The 21,149-nt window shown below is 37.9% G+C and overlaps 1 protein-coding gene across 8 annotated transcripts in view; it reads left to right on the top strand.

Annotated features, from left to right (window-relative positions):
* LOC134212187 (nucleolar protein 4-like) overlaps positions 1-20,817 on the top strand; it is a 39,342-nt gene extending 18,525 nt beyond the window's left edge. For 4 of the 8 annotated variants that reach the window (XM_062689828.1, XM_062689823.1, XM_062689822.1 and 1 more), the window contains 6 exons: positions 4,666-4,740; positions 4,804-5,270; positions 5,338-5,490; positions 5,592-5,740; positions 19,869-20,047; positions 20,116-20,817. In XM_062689828.1, coding sequence (XP_062545812.1) covers positions 4,666-4,740; positions 4,804-5,270; positions 5,338-5,490; positions 5,592-5,740; positions 19,869-20,047; positions 20,116-20,276 — 1,184 coding nt within the window. In that variant the 3' untranslated portion in view covers positions 20,277-20,817. The remainder of the gene's footprint in view (positions 1-4,665; positions 4,741-4,803; positions 5,271-5,337; positions 5,491-5,591; positions 5,741-19,868; positions 20,048-20,115) is intronic. The other 4 variants (XM_062689824.1, XM_062689827.1, XM_062689825.1 and 1 more) reach the window with 4 other exon arrangements.
* The last annotated feature ends 332 nt before the right edge of the window (positions 20,818-21,149 follow it).

The following is a 21,149-nucleotide window of genomic DNA, read 5'->3' as shown; positions in this document are numbered from 1 at the left end:
TTTTCTTATGGAATAAGGGAAGCCCCATTAATTACGTAACGCAAAAATTGATCATTTTCAAACCCCCCTCCCCCCTATGTCACACTTTTTGTATGAAACATCTGGACTTATCGTATGGATCGTCACACTTCGCTCAATCCCCCTCCCCCATTTAAGCGTTACGTAATTTGTGGACGTTCTCTAATGGGATGGAATATTTTTCCGCGTTTAAAAGTGAAAGCTCCATTTACTTAACCCAGCAGGCGTTATTACGCAGGTAACCGATAAGCATTAAAGTAAGCACTACAGCAGCATTATACTTGCATTGCATATGGTCCATGCTGTATGCATTCTCAAAGTAATCAAGAGAAGCATTGTCTTGTAATAGCATTTTGAATGCAAAGTGTCGTTTTTCGTGAAGAGCAATGAAACAGCTACATTAGTGCCAATTTGAAGCATTTAGTTTTTATTTCATACGTCGAACGTTTTCCAATACGGAATCATATTCAATTGGACAATCTTTAGAATAATAAGCGATTCTTTTTCAACGGATCATTATAAGGGGAACCAGCAGGAGCGTTTTCACAGCATTCACGACTTAGAAAATAATTTCTCAAGAGTTTACGAAGCAGTTCGTTGAAAACTAAGTAATTATGCGATAATGTTGCTTGAGTGTAGTTGATGCGGGGACTATTTATCCAATGAGCTTGAGAACTGAAATCATTGCTTGCACAATACTTTTTCCATTCCGACCACTGACAAGTGTACTTGTCGTTACCCTAATATCACTAATTACATAGTTTGTCTACTTTTTATTCCATTGCACTACGGTCGATTGCTGCTTTAAAGTGGTACTACTGACAACTACAGAGTCCACTCCTGTTCGAAGAGTATAAAAAAATGTGTTCCATTTGAATATAAAAATATAATAACGATATAATATTTAAAAAACAGATTATTCCACTTAGCGGTGATGATGCCTTTCTCGTGCATAATAAAATGTATTGAAAAAAGCAAAAACAACGTATAAAAAAATTTAAAAAATTTCCATTAAAAAAAACTTTTTTTTCTTGTTTACAAAATTAATCATTTATTCAGCATTTCGGATGCTGAATAAATGCTACTAAGTAAAGGTTCTACTTTATCGATAAAGTAAAATAAAGCACATAAGCAGCCGTATATTGGGCCAAAACCTGCATTAAAATCATATTTAATGCAACTATAGGGCTTATAGGCATTTAATGGGTTGCCGCAAAGGAGCATATAATGCTGCTTAAATGCTTTATATAATGCTTACTGGCTATCTGGGTAGCATTACGAAATTTTCTCTGCTTGTAAGCTCCGTACTGCTCAAGGAATTTCAGTAGCGGAATTATTCCTTGACCATCCTGTGACCTATTTATTTGCACAATACTTATCAGCAGCGTACTAGCCTATAGTCAGAACATATTGACGTCTGGTAGGTCAATCAGGGAATCAATATTCGAGCAACGCCTAACAATATACCCTTTGTCATCAACAGAGTTTGTTACTGACAAACGCACCTAGCGACAAACCTTTATCAGAACCCGAACACAATATGACAAGAATCATTTGCCTTGCATGCTCTGATATTTCCGAGAATACGATGCTATTTTTGTAATCGGAGTTAGATTCTCGAATATTTCCATAAAAGCAGAAACTACGATAGCACAAAACCGAAATTTTCTGTAGAGATAATGCAAAATAACGGGATCAAAAGTTAGCAACAAAATTGTCTTCTTTTTTGTTGCTGACAAAATTTTTCGGATCTTTGTCATTATTATCTCCGACAAAAACAAAGCTTTGTCGTTGGTCCTCTTTTGTCGCTTGTTTCGCATGCGCATCCCAGAAAAATTGATTCCCTGAGGTCAATATTAACTCAACGTTAGAAAGCAAAACGCTAGGAGAAAAATGAACGCTGTTATCAAACGAAAAAAAATCCGTAACAATGTATGAGATGGAATTATCTACATAATTTTAGATGTTAGATTTTTGATTATCTACATTATACAAATGTTTATTTTATTTCTTGAATTATCTTGGAATAGGTTCTAATTTTTATGTTTATTGAATTTCTAATCCCATGTAATAAATTATTTCCAAAATACTCTCTGCTCTCTGCCATACCTTACCGAGTTAGATTTTTGTGATTATATTTTCCCTCTGATGACAGTTTTAATTCGGTTCTCCTAGCGTTATACGATAGCATATGATTCAAATGAATGATTAAACTTATTAATTAAAGGTGCTGAGTTGGGTGCGTTTCAACTCACGCTTGATTTGAATCACCCATGAGTTTTGAGATTTTGAGTTTTTACCAACACTGACTAGAACTAGATCATTCTTCTTCTTCTTCTTATTGGCATTACATCCCCACACTGGGACAGAGCCGCCTCGCAGCTTAGTGTTCATTAAGCACTTCCACAGTTATTATCTGCGAGGTTTCTAAGCAAGGTTACCATTTTTGCATTCGTATATCATGAGGCTAGCACGATGATACTTTTATGCCCAGGGAAGTCGAGACAATTTCCAATCCGAAAATTGCCTAGACCAGCACCGGGAATCGAACCCAGCCACCGTCAGCATGGTCTTGCTTTGTAGCCGCGCGTCTTACCGCACGGCTAAGGAGAGCCCCTTGAGAACTAGATCATACCCCATATAAATATATGAAGAAATATAAATATATAAATACATTTATAATAAATACAGAAAATATAAATACATTTTTCAAAGTGATCTTATTTTTAAAACAATACAAGTTCGATACATTTCCATGTTTGACTCAAAAGTAATTAGCGATCAAAGGTGAGCATAAGTTTTGTAAAATTTGAAAATCGGAACCGATATTTACACTCGCCTATCATATCTACTGCGTAAATTTAAAACAGGTTCTGCATTTAGAGACATTTTTTTTCATGTTTCAGAAGAAGTTTTTCTCGGGATGCGTAAATTCCCAATTTAGCGAAGGAAGATCCTTCTTTTTTAACATCACTTTTATCCAACAATACAATACACTGAAAAAAATAATAAAGTAGATTCTACAGTGAACGTTCGCTATTTCGGTTTTCTTCAATTGGGTCACTTTTTAGTAGGGAATTGGAACGATACCCAATTAAAAGGCAACCTAAGCAACGTGATTTCATAATGGAACTTATTTGTCACATTAATTTCATCTAAGCAGTTGGATACCGTATTATGAGTTTTCAATTTTAATGTTAATTGGGCACCTTAATGACAAGATTTATCGACATTATGCGCACTGCTCGCGATAATACCACTGCCCAAACAAATTATTTTCTTTGCATTCCAGTGCCTAAAATGTATTACTAGATATTTTTGTATACAGTCGACTCTCTACATCTCGATGTTCTATATCTTGATTCCCTCCCTATGCCGATGGTTTGGTTGGTCCCTACAATCTACATACATTTTTGCTTTCCACTCCACGATAACCTCCCTATCTCGATATCTCTCTATCTCGATGTTCTGGTCATATTTTGGTCAGGATTTTCTTTCCTAGACTACTACTAGACCACCTCGAGACAACTACAAACACATCAAAAACAAGAAATGACATTTGTTTTGTTGTCGTTTTTCTTAGCAACGAACTTTTTTCGATCTAGTACTCAATTCAGTATTCCTCCCATTCCTCGATCTCTCCTTATCTCGATGGCCCCTTCAATTTCGAGATGTGGAGAGGCAACTGTATTATAGATATCTCGCTTAACTTTTCAAAAGGACCTAAGTAACATTTTTTTCATGAATTAATTTGAATACTGCAATCAGTAGCTTTCATGTTGTTTTGTTGATTGCTCTATTCAAATTATTTCATGAAAAAAATGTTACTTAGGTCCTTTTGAAAAGTTAAGCGAGATATGTTCAAATGTACATGATGCAATAGTGTCCGGTACTTGGGGACACTTTTCTGAATGGCGCTCTTTTTCACCAAAATTCATCATCAAAATACAAAGTCGAAAAATGTGTTTAAATTATCAAACATAGTTTGTATTAGAGTCCTACAAGAAGAGTAACGTCATGTGCCACGTTTGACAGGTCTCCTGCTCGTTTGGAACGCGCATTTGTATGGAACTAACAGACGATTCTGTTCCAATTCTGACACTTGACGACACTGTTATTATAGTCACTGTAGTTTGTATGACTCATCAATGATTATACTTTGTGTATTTTGTAAACAAGTAAACATAATCAGGATAATGGAAGTTTTCAACATTCTGATTGTACGGCTACTCGTCGTTTTCACATCCAACTGTGTTGATGACCAAAGCTGCTTATGAGAGAAGAGTAAATATAAGTTGAATACAAGTCCACTTCAAATACTTTCTAATTCAAATCTGGAACAAATTTAATCTGTGTTTCGCCATAATTCAGTTGAAATTTGATCCAATTGAGTAAAATCGACATTCTACAATGTCTTCATTTTATATAGTGTTGAAACACTTGCAGGGCCTTCCAAATAGCTAGCTAGCCAATAACTAATTATTGTTAACAAATGAAAAATCTATATAAAGCTAACCCAAAAATATTCTAGAGCATGCGAGCTTAGGCCAGAATTCAGGCCCTTGATCGCATGCCTATAACAATTGTGATTCTAATTCAATTGTGCTAAAATGTGTATTTCTGTATTTCCTTCGTTTACATTTTTAGGTTTAATCAAAGATGCAGACAAATTCAAACTGATGCTTTTGGCGTGGAACTACCAGAATTCGGCGGCAGGTAAATGTTAGTGTATCGACACTCGCATCTTCAGAACACATAGAACTAATTTCCCTATTATCCCAACAGCTCAAAACGGTACCGAAGGACCCGATCTGGCCACCATGACCAATCTTTGGCAGCAGTATCAGAACGCCCTGGCAATGAACGCCAAGACATCCTTTAATCAGCTACCGATCCCCGAACGTCAGCAGCCATCTCCGATTGAACAACAGGACGAAACGAATTCGTCGGAGCAGAAAGACGATGACGACATATCGGAGGACGACTCGGAAGATCGAATCGAAGCCACAGTTACCGATCCGGAGCGATTGAAGGCGTTCAACATGTTTGTGCGGTTATTCGTCGACGAAAACTTGGACCGCATAATCCCAATTTCCAAACAACCCAAAGAGAAAATTCAAGCTATAATCGATTCCTGCACGCGTCAGTTTCCGGAGTTTGCTGAGCGGGCTCGCAAGCGCATACGGACTTATCTGAAGTCGTGCCGAAGGAATAAGAAGACCCGCGAGGGTTGGGAAAACACTGTAAGTGAGGTTGATCGTGAAGCACATAGTTTAGGTTTAAAGATCGATTCAGCTGAAATCTTTGTTTTGATTTTAGTCGCGTCCTACACCGGCTCACTTAACGTCGGTGCAAGCTGAGCAAATTCTGGCGCTGGCCTGCGAAAATGAAAGCCTGAACGCCAAACGGATGCGGATAGGCCTGGAACCCATCAGCCAATCAGTGAATCAAACAACGGCGGTAAGTTTTATGGTAATATGTCCCCTTCCAATTCTGCTTTGCCGGAAGGAAAATGCATTTCAGTTTGAAAAGCGTAGAATGAAATGCCGTGACACGTTTATTCTCAATTTTAGACATCTGAGCCACCGAATGTTCCGAGTCTGTATCAGACACTAAAATGCGAAACGGAATCCGTACCTGCAGTCAAAACTGAACCGATGACCAGCGTTCCTAAGATGTCTCCAATTCAGAACACTACACCGGATATGAATCAAATGAAACTGTAAGTTGCTAGTGAATGGTTTTAGTAACTGATTGTTTAGTAAACATCCCAAAGTAACCAAAAGATCCTTTAAAAGTGGGGAAGGTGGTCGGTTGTCGGCACCCTTTTGTTTTTGGTCAGTAACTTTCGTCCAATTGCACAATGCGGTGATATTTGCATACCAATGGAAGCATATGGACATAAACTAATAGCTAGAGGAGAGATTTGTCTTGTTTCATCTATTGGAAAAATTTTATTAACAATTTTGTTAAGCGTTGATTTTTTGCCGTTTTGAAAAAGATGGCCGGTTGTCGGCACCCTAAAAAACCTATTCAAAATGAAAAACTATGAAGTGGGGGCGTTATGGCTAGAAAGATCAAGATTTATTGTGTCAATAGCAATGAAATTTATTACATTTAAGTACATTATACACATTTTATAACAATTTTATAACTAACAACTTGGCGTTTAGCCTGAAATTAGGTAATAAACTGATGATTCCCCATGATATTCACCTGGGTGCCGACAACCGAAATAAGTAACCCTTTTGAAAATGGAAATATTAGTTGAATTGTGACCGCTACGATGGCATTCAATATTGAATCACAAAATAGAGTTGTAGTAAAATTTGTAAATACGTAATGCGCTCACCATTTCGATCATTTTACTATGGTTTATAGCACTAAGCAAATGACTAATAAAAAACTTTGGATTAGGTTTTCACTTGCCAAAAAAGTGTTTTCTCTGTAAAATGAAACAAAAGCTTTTATATGCTTCGGAATTGGGCACAACAAGATCGTGCTTACAAAGCACGTATGGCAAATGTCAAAATGACCACATCTGTTTTCTGTCAGAAGTTACGACGGGGTGCCGACAACCGACCGGTGCCGGCAACCGACCACATTCCCCTACGTTTTTCGCTAAATCAGCTTGACTGAAGTAGCTGTATAACATTCAAAGCAGCCTAATTTTTAACTCGTTAAACGAACCTGAAAATTCCTTCACGAAGTTATAGAGCGTCTAAGCAGCTTCTAAAAGAACTAAAAGTAATGTCACTTACTGATTGAGTGCAAATAACCTTCAATATGATGATAAAACATGATAAAATCGACAATCTAGTAGTTATCACTTGCTCTTATGCAAAGTCTGCGGGTTTAAGTCCCCCTCTATCATTTTTTATGAATGCGATAATGCGATGAGAATTTTAGTTGAAATTTCGGAAGAATAGAAGTCGCTTGAAAGGTTCGTAGTGAAATTGTTTGGACCTTTTATGTTCAAAGGTCCCAAGCAGCACAAATTGTTTCTCTACTGAACATTTCACTGTGTTGCAACTATTCGGGAAGAAACAATCTTTGCGTATGTGCCATCAAATATAGCTCTCTTGCAATCTAAAAAGCGCAAGAGATGGAGCCTACGGAAACATCCTTCGATTGCAGTAAAATTGCAATAATGTTGCAAAATACTACAGCGGAAAAAAAAATAAAACTGGATGCGATTTATGGATCTTGGGATTGATAGTCCTTCACTCTACCACAGCACCATTCAACACCATAGGCGTAACTAGAGTCTCGGTCTAGGGGGGCCATGGCACCAGCTGGTGGGATGTAATTTTCAAAGGCGATTTAAAGCACTGTGCGCATGGATTGCAATAGAAATTGTTTGACTAAGTTTATCGCTCATTCGTCCTAGAACTAACATAAAAAAAATCGCGAATAATACAATTGATTTCCAATGATGCTGTGATTGCTTCAAAACGCTGTGTCTATGTCAACTTGTCTTCTCCATGTTACTAAATGTGGATAAGTGTGTAATCTGAGATTCAAGAATCTTCTTCGAATTATCTATATATGAAATTCGATATGAGTATATTTCTGAAAGTTTTCAAGCATTTCCATAATTACTTAATCCATAAAGATCTCGACTTGAAATTTTTGAAACTCTTTAGATGTGGAATAAATTCCACGAAATTTTGTCATAATCAATTCATGCAATTCCAAAATGTATGCTGTGTGCCGAAATAGTTAAGTACCGATGAACACAAATTTGGAATCCTAAAGTGTTTTTTATGAGTCATAAATTCCATGAGTCATAAATCAAATTGCAGAATAACGTAGGGTTTTTGTAGTTACGGACGTTAGGATGGATGGTCGTTCGAAATTTCTTTGACCGGATTTGTGTACATGTGCTCATTTTGATGTAGTTGCTTCAGTCTTTTTTGAAGCGGATGGTAGTTTAATAGAACAGAAATATTTATTAATACAATTTTTATGTTTCTGCGACCAGGATACCAGTCAAACAAATGCAGAACAAATTTATTATTTAAAGCTAGCAACTGAATTAGAAGCGGCATTGATTTTAGCTTAAAAATCGAGAAAATGTTCCCGGGGGTCCAACTTAAATATTTCGATGCTTTGCTGAACAAATGGTCATAGATGTGATAACGCAACAAAAAATATGTTTATAGAATTCATAATCAAAATTAAGAAATATGTAGGAAATATGTAAATGAAATAAAAACTGACTAAGTTGGAATTACTTTCCAAAGTTTTCTGGGGGGGGGGCACAAGTATGTCTGGAGGGGGCCAGGCCCCCCCGGCCCCCCCTTATTTACGCCAATGTTCAACACTTCGAAGGGACTGCATGTTGACTCATCATAAAAACCAAACGATAATGAAGTTTTGTACTCGGGTTGCACCATCACAAGAAAAAAATGTGAGTTGTCAAAACGTTGAACGATGCTAAATTAAACATGAAGACATATTCAACTTATCTGCAACTTAATTTAAACAAACAATTAAATTTTGGTGCTTTTATTTGTTTATTGTGGTCTTATTGAACTACTAATATACATACATCAAATTATAACTATACATACAAACATAATTAAGCATTGTACAATACAATCTATGATCAATATCAATACATAATTAAACCTCTCAAAACATATGATTATATCAATGTTTTGAGAGCAAAGGAAACGATATTACAATACTGCATGATTGCAAACAAAACACAAACATAATTTATCATTCTTCCTAAACATTTCCTATTTACACATGAATTGTTGTTCTCAATAACAAGGTTTCCAGGTTTCACTTGAACGATTAACGAATTTTCGAAATCTTATCCCTTTAGGCCAAGTTGTTTTTGTCAGTGCTAACGCCTTTCGATCAATATTCAACTCAACTTTGAATGAAACGTAGTCTAATGAATTAACATCTCTCCATATCGGTACAAGCCTAACTACATCTTTGCATGTCGACAATGGAGCGCTTAGACAGCTCGATATTAAGAGGCTATCATCGCTCACAGGAAGATCGCTTTTAGGAAGATGTTGCGTGTGCTACTTGAGTACTTGGGTTCCTAACACGCTATTAAAAAGCTTTTATTCTACAAAAGTTGCTAAAGAGTACTTTTGGAACTTTTAGGAGCCAGAAGTAGCTATAAGACTTATTTAGCCTCTTAATCAGCTAGAAGGTACTGTCAAAACTTTATATGAATTCTTAAAAAAATTCAAAGAGGACTTCGTAATGCAATGACGAAATTTTGGTTGCTTGAGTCGATGCGCTAAGATTGACACATATTTTATTTAACAATTTTTTTTATTAGAGATTTTTAAAAAACACATTAGCGAAATCTTCTGAAAAAGCTGCACTTTTATAGATGAATAGATTTTTGGTTCAGTAGCGTAATTCAAACTTTGACTTTTCCGCTCCCCTTTGCGTAACCCTTTCTTTCCCAGGGTAGCTGTAGTAGAGATCCTTCAAATTTTGCTCCTTCCAACATCCATCGAATTGTTCCAACCACAAAGGGCAATAATCGGCACATCTTTTTGGTTTCATCAGATTGCTTATTCAATTAATTTTGTGTAAAAATAGTTACACAATTGAAAACAATCAAGTAACTATTGATTCGCAATCAAACTTTTTTTTCCACCAATAACGGCTAAGCCAAATAACTTCTGCCATCAGGGTCTGACAAGTAAGATCGCATTTCATCAAGCTTTGAAACAGTTTCCTGAACCTTTCATGACTCATGAGACAAGTTTACTACTATTTCATTTAATTCCACCACGTTGTAATATTTGCAGTTACGTATTTCGACCTCAACTGTAAGCCTAAAGTCGAGTCAAGTACGATACATGAATACGGCCGTAGTGGAATAAATAGTTTAGTACTAACTCGTCTTATGACAGGTGAATACCTACCTACCTGGATACCTGGTTGGCCACAGCCGTCGATACACCTATGCCTGGCGTATTGTAGAGCTCCATAAGGCAAAACATACTTTTGCATATAAACAATAAAGACGGATCCTTAAAAAAACGAAAACCGATCCATAAATAACTTCTGAATGTTCCATAAAACGCTACCATAAATCCATAAAATAGTTCAGGAGATCCCATAAAGAATATTTTTGCGATCTATAACTAAACTAAAATTTAGCAATTAATGGGAAAATATGTTCCATTAACATAGTCAAGAAAAACAATACAATTCCTGCTATTTTACCATGAACGTATGACAAATGATCCATAAACCTTTGGAAAATGATCAATAAAAAACTATATTTTGATCCATAAAACTTCAAATTTGCGCATTTTTTTTATCGTAATGATGATCCATAATTTCAGTAATATGATCCATAAAGTCATATGATCCATAACTCTGGCCATTTGATCCATAGCTTTGTTCAAATGATCCATAGTTTTGGTGATATGATCCATAAATTTTGACAAATGTTCCATAGATTTTATAAAATGTGTGGATCAATTAATAAAGTTTAATTGGCCTTCTTTCCAAGCATTATGGATCATATAAACAAAATTATGGATCATATGACCAAAATTATGGATCATATTACTGAAATTATGGATCATCATCAGGATTTGAAATTTTATGGATCAAAATATAGTTTTTATGGATCATTTAATCATCAAAGATTTAAGGATCATAAAATTATTTTCTATGGAATCTCCCGAACTATTTTATGGATTTATGGAACATTCAGATGTTAGTTACGGATCGTTTTTCATTCTTTTATGGATCGTTTTTGCACATTGAACGGTGCAAAGTAAGGGCTGCCGCTCCATAATCGTCGGTCTTGGGCGATGTTCCTCCAGTTTCCCCGAACGTTCAGGGTCCCCAGGTCCGATTCCACCGCGTGCAGCCAGCGTGTTCGTGGTCTTCCACGAAGTCGCCGGCCCCTATCTGGTTCTCTGTTGAATATTGTTTTCGCTATTTTTTCTTCCGACATTCACACTAAGTGACCAGCCCACTGAAGTCTGTCGTATTTTTTACGATTCACAATATTTTCTTCTTTGTATACTTGATACAGCTCATGATTCACGCGTCTGCGCCACACACCATTTTCTAGTTTTTCTCCGAGTATTGTACGCTGCACTTTTCGCTCGAAAATCCCGAAAGCTCTCCGGTCCGCCTATTTTAATGTCCATGCTTCATGTCCATAAAGGGCCACTGGTAGAATCAGAGTTTTGTATAGAGCAAGTTTCGTTTCCGTCTGCATGTTGCGAAACCTAAGCTGGTTACGTAATCCGTAAAAGGTCCTATTCGCAGCAGCAATACGTCTATTCACTTCACGGGAAACGTCATTGTCACATGACACAAGCGTTCCTAGGTAAACAAATTCTTCAACAACTTCAAACACATCCCCATCAAGCACTACCTCTGCACCATCACCACTAGGTCTTCCCCTATCTCTACCTACCACCATGTACTTTGTCTTGGTAGAGTTAATGGTTAGGCCTATCCTCGCCGTCTCCCTCTTCAGTGGGACAAAAGCCTCCACTACTGCTCTGCGATCGATTCCAATAAGGTCTATGTCGTCCACAAAACCCAGGACCATATGCGACCCTGTAATGATAGTGCCGTTCCTTTGCACGCTAGCTCTCCTAATAGCGCCTTCGAGTGCAACGTTGAACAATAAATTCGAAAGTGCGTCACCCTGCTTCAATCCGTCTAAGGTCACACACGAGTTTGACACTTCGTCTGCAATCCGAATACTTGATTTCGAGCATGCACGTTGCACGTATCAGTCTAATCAGTTTCGACGGAAAACCATGTTCGGACATTTTCTGCTACAGCTCATTTCTCTTCACTGAATCGTACACTGCTTTGAAATCAATGAACAGATGGTGAGTCTGCAAGTTGTACTCCCGGAATTTATCAAGGATCATCCGTAGGCTAAACATCTGATCCATCGTTGATCGGTCTCACGAAAACCTGCCTGGTATTCGCTGAAGAAGGACTCCTCAAGCAGTCTCAGTCTGTTAAGCGTTGTCCAGCGTTGGTGGTTCCACAGCTTGACTATGTCCATCCTGCTCCTTAATACACCTTCATTTTCACTGTTCAACAAATCTTCGAAGTGCTCCTTCCACCTGACTGCCACCATAGTCTTGTCTGTCAGCAAATTCCCCTTTCGGTCATTGCACATGGCGGGCACTGGCGCAGTCTTATGCCGCACGCCATTGACAGTTGCGTAAAACCTCCGCATATCGTTTGTATCCTATCATGTTACCTTTTTTCTGCGGTGGATTCGTTTCTCTTCTGCCCTTGCTACAGTGTACTGTTCTCTGTTGGAACGGGTACGAGCCACTAGCATTCGACTCTTAGCAACATTTTTCTCGTCCGTCACTCGCTGTCATTCCTCATCAAACCAACCATTTCGTTGGCGTCGCTGTGCAGTGCCCAACACTTCCTGCGCTGTTGTAGTCACAGCTTCGTGGATATGTTTCCACAATCTGTTGACGTCGCTAGATCCGGTGGCATCTCCTATCCGCTCGCCCAACTTCTGGTGGTACTGTTCAGCAACTACTTCAACTGACAAGCGTTGGATATTGAAACTCATCGTTCTGTTGTTTCGTGAACTTGTAACGCTGGAGAGTCGCGTCCGAATTTTTGCAACTACAAGGTAGTGATCCGAGTCGATGTTCGGACCTCTGAAGGACCTTACATCTATAACATCCGCGAAATGGTCTATCTGTGAGCAAGTGTCTCCACTCGGATGTTGCCAGGTGTGTTTGCGGATATTTTTACGTGCGAAGTAGGTACTGCTTATTGACATCCCTCTAGAAGCAGCAAAGGTTACAAGTCGCAGACCATTATCGTTGGTAGCGGAATGAAGGCTTTCCGTACCAATGACAGGGCGAAAGAAACTTTCTCTTCCGATCTGCGCATTTGCATCCCCGATGACAATCTTTACATCGTTTACATCGTAGGCCTTATCAAACCTTTCATCCTTCACGCTTATCGTTCGTTGGGGCATGTATGCTGATCAGGCTATAGTTGAAGTATTTGCCATTCATTCTCAACACGCAAATGCGGTCGCTTATCGGCTTCCATTGGATAACTCCCCGATCACCATGAAACTCCTCGTTCTGCTCTGTCATCGCCGCTATAGTAGATGTGGTACTTGAATGAAGTGTTCGCGATAGGATCTACTGCCCGGAATTCATGTTCTCCAGTTCTGGGCCACCGTATTTCCTGAATTGCTGCCACACTCACGCCGACTTTCTGCAGCTCACGAGCCAGGAGCCCAACACGTGCGAGTTCATTCAAAGTTCTCAAAATCCGACTTTCCAATCGTTGTCCTTTATTCGTTGCCGGATCTGTTGCCGATGAATCAATCCGTTTGCTCTACTTTTGCCTTTCTTGGTAATTGTAGAATCTTCGGTAAGCTACCTTACCAGGGTTGCGCTACCTACATCGCGTTGAAGGGGCTGCCTTCTCGATGCTGACACGATGCAACATGGTGCGCACAATTTAGTTTAGAGTGCCTCGCTGGCACTCGGACGATGATCATCCGGACCTAACATGGAGAACAGACGCTATTGTGAGCCAATCCTGACATGGAGAACAGACGCTCAGTAATATTTGCACCTTCGGAAAGGAGCAAACACCCCCCCCCCCTTCCCTGTCAACATACGACCATAATTCCCACCGGGGTTGGTTACCCGATCTTCCCTAAGGTTACTCGTACCCCGGCCAGCACCACGAGGAGGAAGGGATAGGAGTTGCTGGGTAAGAAGCTAAGGACCGCGAGAAGAGGTCTATTTTATTCCTTCAGGTACGCGAAGTACCAATGGTACCCTTTACCCAGAATTTGCCGTGACAGGTTGCTAAGATAAATCCATAAACAAATTCTATTGGACACGGCATGTGTCAGAACAAGACAAGTTAATCAAAGCATTATGCATTATGGCACCGTCGCGTAAAAACTGGATAAAATAGACCCCATTGAGTGTTCTTTATAGCTTCTTGCCCAGCAACTCCTATTCCCATCTCTCGTGGTGCAAGCCGGGGTACGAGTAACCTTAGGGAAGATTGAGTAATCTGGGGACTTTTTGCGTATACTGACAGGGAAAGAGATTCGCTCATCTCCGGAGGTGCAAATCCGATCAAGCGTATGTTGACCAAAGAAGTGCTGAGCGAGCGACGGACTCTCAGCGAAATTATGCAAGATTCCTGGTTTTATGAAGAACTAGCTGACCCGACGAACTTTGTCTCGCTAAAAATTGATCATTTTCTGATACAATTTGTTGCATACATAATTTATCCAGAAAACAAACTAGTTCTTCAGAATGATTTTCATTTTTTTACAGTTTTGTAATAACATGTTTCCTATCAGTGTACTTACAAACAAAAATAAGCACATATAAACAGAGCCGTAGCGTGGTCTTTCAGCGCCCTTGGCGAAGCCTCATTGTGCTCCCCATTCTTACTAAGAAAATTTATATTTGCAATATTTTACATAAAGAGCAATTTGAATCTCACAAGATGCAAAATTGAAGGGCTTAGTGTTTTTAAGAAGTTTCACATAAAAGTCATGAGTCAATATTCAGCGGTGTACATGAACTTGATATCTGAAAGTCTATGTGGATCAAGACTGCAAAAAGTCGTAATCGTCATAAGACATAGAGCTAAGCGGGGAGTTCTTCGGAATTTCCGCTCAACATTTTCCGTAAAGTCTTTGAGAAATTCTTCTTTGGAATAACCGCGAGTACATTCTTTGTACATTGACGAGTTTCCAATAGAAAAAAGTCTCCACGATTTTCACAGGAAAGCTTTTGTAGTTTTCATGGAAATTTATCCAAAATTTCCACAAGATATTCACCGAAATTTTCAATGGGAAATTCTTTAGATTATCCACAGAAAATTTCTCAAAATTTGTAAGGGAAATTAAAAAAAAACATGAGGAGCTATTATAAAATTCAACGGGAAATAATTTCTGAATGTCCGCTAAAATTCTAAAATTCGAAGAAACTTTTGGAAATTATGCCGAAATTCTTTAGATTTCAAAGAATGATTCAGAATTTCAGAATCAGTGGCCCGCCGATGCAAAAATAACGATAGTGGTGATGCACGCTTCTATGAGGAATCGAATCCACCGGAAGTTCCATTAGATTAAACTTGGTCGAGTCTTGAATTGATTTTTATTTTGTTGGGTTTTATTGTGTTCGAAATTTGACTTTTGTTGTAATGTTTTTATACTAAAATGGTTTTTAATAATTGAATTACTTAACATGTGATTGATCTTTATATTATTTCGGAATGCACAACATACCTATATGATATTTTGTTAAATTTGAAAAAGTCTAGACTTCAAGAGCGTGGAAGGTGTTTCGGAAAGTCTGCGAAATTCTACTAGGGGGCAGGGGGGGGTTCGAAAATGTGAAAATTTGGTCTACGTGGTTTGTAGACAGTTCATTCAAAACCTAGTCGGATTAAGAAAACCCCAACTCTGGAGTGGGTTGGTTAGTGCCCGAAACTGTTGTCGAATATTATACTCAATCCAGTTGAAACCCGAAATTGGGTGCTGACGAAGTTGGATTTTTCTCACAATCCGTACGTTAAACCTAACTTCGGAAGTGGTGCGCTGAATAGCGCTTCTCGATATGAAAACAGCGCACCACTTCCGAAGTTAGGTTTAACGTACGGATTGTGAGAAAAATCCAGCTTCGCTATCCCCCAATTCCGGTTTTCAACTGGATTGAGAATATATAAGGTTCGATAAAAATGCAACTATGGTTGTTCGTTTGGATCACTTCTTGACAATGAAATCCAACTCTGAAGTGGGTTGATCGATGGTCTGAATCACCATCAGAAGCAAGAGGGTAAAAAAGTCAAACTCTGAACTAGACAGATAGTAACTAATGTTATATTTCTCAAAATAATGAATGCCCTACTAACAATTTTAAAGGAGCAAACATTTATAGAATTTTTTTTCAAAATAGGCGTAACTGTAGGGTTTCTCACCCCATTCCCGGCCTAACATGCGCACGACTGCATTATTTAATTGATATTTATGACTAGGGGCAACTTTTCTGAATTTTGTGGGCCGTGTAATATTGCGATGGGGTTCACCTCTGCTTCAAAAATAGTTATTCTTGCTAAACACCGCTTGAAAAAGCTTTTATTTGATTTAAATTAACATGGTGCAGCACTCATTTCAGTCATAGGCGATTGCTTATCCGGCATACCCCAAATCTCCTCGGCATACGCAATATTTTACTCAATCTCTCAACATCTTACTCTCATTCTCTCTCTCAGGACGGTAGAAAATGCGACGTAAACAAAAATATGCACGTTCCACGACAACAAGATGCCAGATGGTATTATTCATAATCATTTTTATTTGGTTGAGAAGATATATTTACTCATCCAAATTTCTTCCAAACACTTAAAAACAATATATTTTCCAACTTTTGAAATCGAGAGAATTATAAATAACATGATAGCGTCAACGTATTAGACAGTTTTCCTATTAACTATGAAGGATTATCTTCATACTAAAATAGACTTATGGCCTTTTGGTAGCACTGTACAGCTAGAAGTTCTTGGGCCGAGGTGATTTTTTGTTCGGTTTGAGGATACATTTTTAAATGTATTTCAATATGTTTATATAAAATCTAGTGATACGAACAATTACAAAAGATTGAAGTGCGTGAGTTTAGCATTATTGTGTGGTGATAAACAGCCTGAAGCAATGGTTTCATCGAGCACTGTGACGATTTTCAGGTAGGTGTTTATTTGATCGGCTCAGTGGTGTTGCAACGAAGAGCAAAAGTTTGAAATCTACATTTTTATTTTCTATAATTGGATCGATTAGGAGTGAAATAAATGGTTGAAAAATATTGAGTATTGTGCGAGATAAATAGGAGACTTTTTTAAAATGATCAATCATAAACCTACGGCTACTAAACAGTATAAATCATTAGCTTTCTGTGCAGTGAGCCGGGAATGGGGTCCATAGGCCCAAGTAGTGATTTACCCTATTTGAACTTGAAATTTAAAACGACTCCTATTCTCTCTATTCAGCATGTTTCGTTTCTACCTGATAGATTACATTCTATTTTATCTGTTGGGTACATTAGTTGACCAAAATAACTTGAATTAAGAGTGCAATCGCCGTTCCAAAAATCAAGGTCAGGGTCAATTACGCCCATTTGAAAAAAAGTTCCTAGATTTAGTTGCTGTCCTTAGATTAATTACTATTCAACCAAAACGTCAACGTTCAACGTTTTTAGGCCTTGTATGCCTTTAGTGAAAAACAGTCAAAGTCGAACTTCTCTGAATAAAACAGGAAAATGTATCACAAAACTACACAACATCCATATGATTCTTTGAAGCAAGAGGACTCTAAAGAACTTAGACACCCGGTTGAAACTTACCAAACTTATTAATTTGAGAGTAATTTGTCCTTACTGATGATAAACTTTAAGGCTCTTGAAGCTTCTCAATGACCATAACAGTTGCAAAAATGGAACTTATCCAATTCGCATATCAAACTTTATTATTTCCAAAAAAAACTAGCGATCAAACCCAAAAACAAAACTTGCCATGCTGAAGTGGAAATGAAAAAATATTCCATTTTTGCTCTAGAATTCTAGATCACTAAAAACTTTTCTTCCATAAGCATTTGGTGTAGAAGCTTTGCTATTAATTGTACTTTTAACTAATAACAGTGTTCTACTTCGCATAGCGTATTTCTGGATTTCGGCGCCCCCTACATACCAACTTTGTGTTATATAAATACAAATGATAAAGATTTGATATTTCCATACAAAATTGGATTGGATTTTGATTTTGAAATTTTTCCAGTTTCATCCTAAATAAAAGAAGGATATGAACATGAATTAGAAAAAGTTGGAAATACGAGACAAGCCAGCCTAGGGCTAATAAAGACAAAAAACGTTGGACAGTCTAGTCTTGAGTGATGCGCGGTCATACAATTGTCAACTTTGTTTTATATCTAGACCAACATTTGAAAATGGCGTAACAGCCAAAATTTATTCTCTCGGATTCTTCGTCTTTATATGGGGACGAAGAATCAGAAGGAATAAATTTTGGCTGTTATGCCTATTTCAAATGTTGGTCTTGATATATACAGGGGTTAGACAAAAAGTTTGAGATAGGCAAAATTTTGTCGAACTTCGAATCAGCATAACTTTACGCAGAATGGTCCGTTTTTGTTGAAACCGGTACCATCGGACGCGGAAACTCTACTAATATAATAATCCCCATGCAAAACCTTAGATTGCCGTTGGCCACCGGAGATGTTCCGGGGTTTCCAAGGGTATGTTAAAAATGCATTTTTTCATCTGCTTGTAATTTTATATGACGTATACTGCCATCATGTTTTATTCTTTCCCCAGAAACTAGAACTAATATGCTGACCAAAGCTGGTTGAAGATCGAAAATCCGTTAGGTATACGCAAATATATGCCCATTTTTGTGAAAACGGTACGGGATTGGCCATACACTCTGAGCAAATGTCACTTTCGCAGAACACCCGGAACCTGTTACAAATTGGCCAGAGTCTTACAGTCCTCGAAATGTATCTTTAATAAATACCCTATATTCATCGTCTTGGGAAAACATGAATTTTGACACCCATATATCCATGGTTATAGATGGTGTCAAAACAGGCCCCTCCTGGAAGGCCCTTGGAACCTGCTATAAAGGTGGCAGTGGGCACTATTATTCTGGAAATGTTTCTGCAATCATCGTCTCGCAAAGCCATGAAGTTAGATACTCATATTTGCATTATTTCGATCTGTTATCATTTCATCATGTTCCCAGAACCGTTTTTACGGAAATGGCCATATCTCTGCGAAGTTTTGATGGATTCTCGATCTGCAGCCACCGGTGGGCAGTATATTAGTTCTAGTTTTTGGAGACAACATAAAACATGACATCTCCAGTGGCCAAGGACCAATATATGTTTTCAGGAGAAAAGTATACTAGAAGAGTGTCCGCTTCTGATGGTCCTGGTTTTATCAAAATCGGATTATTCTACGCAAAGTTATGCTGATTTGAATTTTGACATAATTTTACCTATCTCAACCTTCTTGTCTAACCCCTGTATATATATATAAAAGAAGATGTATGGCTGTTAAAAGTTTTGAGAACTGAGCTTCAATTAAATTTTTGCCAATTTTTGTGAGAAGCACGTTTTGTGTGAATGAAACACTAAATTGTGCTAATCATTTTAATGTTATTTAAGAAGCTAAACGCATCCAGCAAGGATAAGAATGTGAGCATCTTGACCAATAGATTGTAGTGATCGAAAGGGGGAAGCAGCCCTTCGAGAAACACTTAAATGGCGCTAAGACTACAGCCAAAGCAATCTTAATATAAAAAACAATTCATTAATTGGTCATTAATTGGGATAGTTTCAGCAAAAAAACAGATTTTGTTGGGTTTCGGTCACCGTAAAACTGTATATTTTCTGGTTTGTTTTTATCTGTGATGAAAAATACACAATTTCCGTTTTTAATAACGTTTCGGCTTACTCCATTCAGCCATCATCAGATCTGTGATCAAATTTAATTGATTAGTTCAAAATATTCTCAATTAATAACAATTTTCTTTTCTCCCACTTACATCGAAAAACGTACACTTGCCACCAGTGTGGTTTAATAACTAACCCCACACGTCTTATACTATCAAATTCCTTCTATGTTCGTCATCGTGTCTACCGAATTGCTGTTCGTTTGTTTAAAACAGAGATCTTTTTCATTAAGTTCTTTCATAGCTCAGTTACAGACGCGTAGTGATCTGTTAATAATAGTCTACAAATGTAATGCAGAGATAATAAATTCCAATTTCTTTGCTTTTTCTTCCATTAGGAACATCCCAAGTGCCAGTGCAAGCTCCACACCCACCATACCAACAACCGTGCCAACAATTTCCAACTTCCACGATTACAACACCGGGTTTACCAACCGTTCGCAACACTATCAAAACTTCATGAACTCGGCCACCAACTCCACCAGCACGAGTACAACCATGTCCGCCACTGGTACTGGTAAGCGCTTCACTCTGTTGCCCATCGACCAAAAGTATTCCAAGTTCTAACCTTTTATCTCGCTGCAGCACCCACCGATCTGTCGATGAAACGACCCATCCTGGCCCACAAGTTGAACAGTGCTGAAATCACCGCCGTCAAACAACTGGTGACCGGTTATCGAGAGAGTGCAGCATTCCTGATGCGAAGTGCGGACGAATTGGAAAACCTCCTCCTGCAGCAGCAGTAAATCTGCGGCTGTTCACTTTGTAGCGGTTGAAGTTATCTAATTTATTTTACGAATAGTGAGGAAACCCAAGACTAAACGGGATGTTACGTTTCATATTACAAAACTGAGAAAGATACCTGTGCGGTAGAAGTTTAGAAATGATAAAAACTACACCAGCGGGAATCGCAATTATATTTAAGTTCTGTAAAAAGTGTTGAATAAAACGTTAGAAATTAAAATTTTCGAAAACTTGCGAAAACATACAAAACACAGGGTGATATAGAACTACAAAGAAATTATATTTATTTTTGAATCGAACTACAGAGAATACGAGTACTATTAGCAGTGGGAAAGGGGAAAGAATGACATTGGCTGAAAGGCAACTGTATATGAAACGTACTATGTAAACTATGTAATGTACCGCTAATTGCAATTTGCCAATTCACCATGACTTACCAATTGTAACAGCTAGAAATGCAACCAGATTAATCTTTAAATATTGAGTAAATAATTTTCAGAAGCTATTCAATAAAGCTACCACATTGGTTACCTTAAAAAAGAATTAACTGTTTTGTGAAAGAATAGAATTCCTGGAGTTGTCGCATTTGATATTATAAAATGGATACCGTGGTCTTTCGTTCAACATTTTGCATTCCTACTACAAGGTCAGATCAACCTTAAACACTTAATGTATGTAGGTATTTACTAAACAATAGCCTTTTTGATTTGATTCAATGTTTTCATCATTTCTTTTTTAAACGATTGCAATATAATTCAATGGCAAGACGAGACAGGGCGTATATTACATTTTGATCGGTATTGTTGAAATTGAGGTAATCGATCTACCGTGGACGCTCGATTTTTTGAACGGTACTTGGTTCAACAAAATACTGA

This window comes from Armigeres subalbatus, chromosome 2, assembly GCF_024139115.2.
Source record: "Armigeres subalbatus isolate Guangzhou_Male chromosome 2, GZ_Asu_2, whole genome shotgun sequence".
Classification (NCBI taxonomy): Eukaryota; Metazoa; Arthropoda; class Insecta; order Diptera; family Culicidae; genus Armigeres; species Armigeres subalbatus.
Note: the sequence above shows the minus strand (reverse complement) of the source record. Positions and strands in the feature narration are given on the sequence as shown.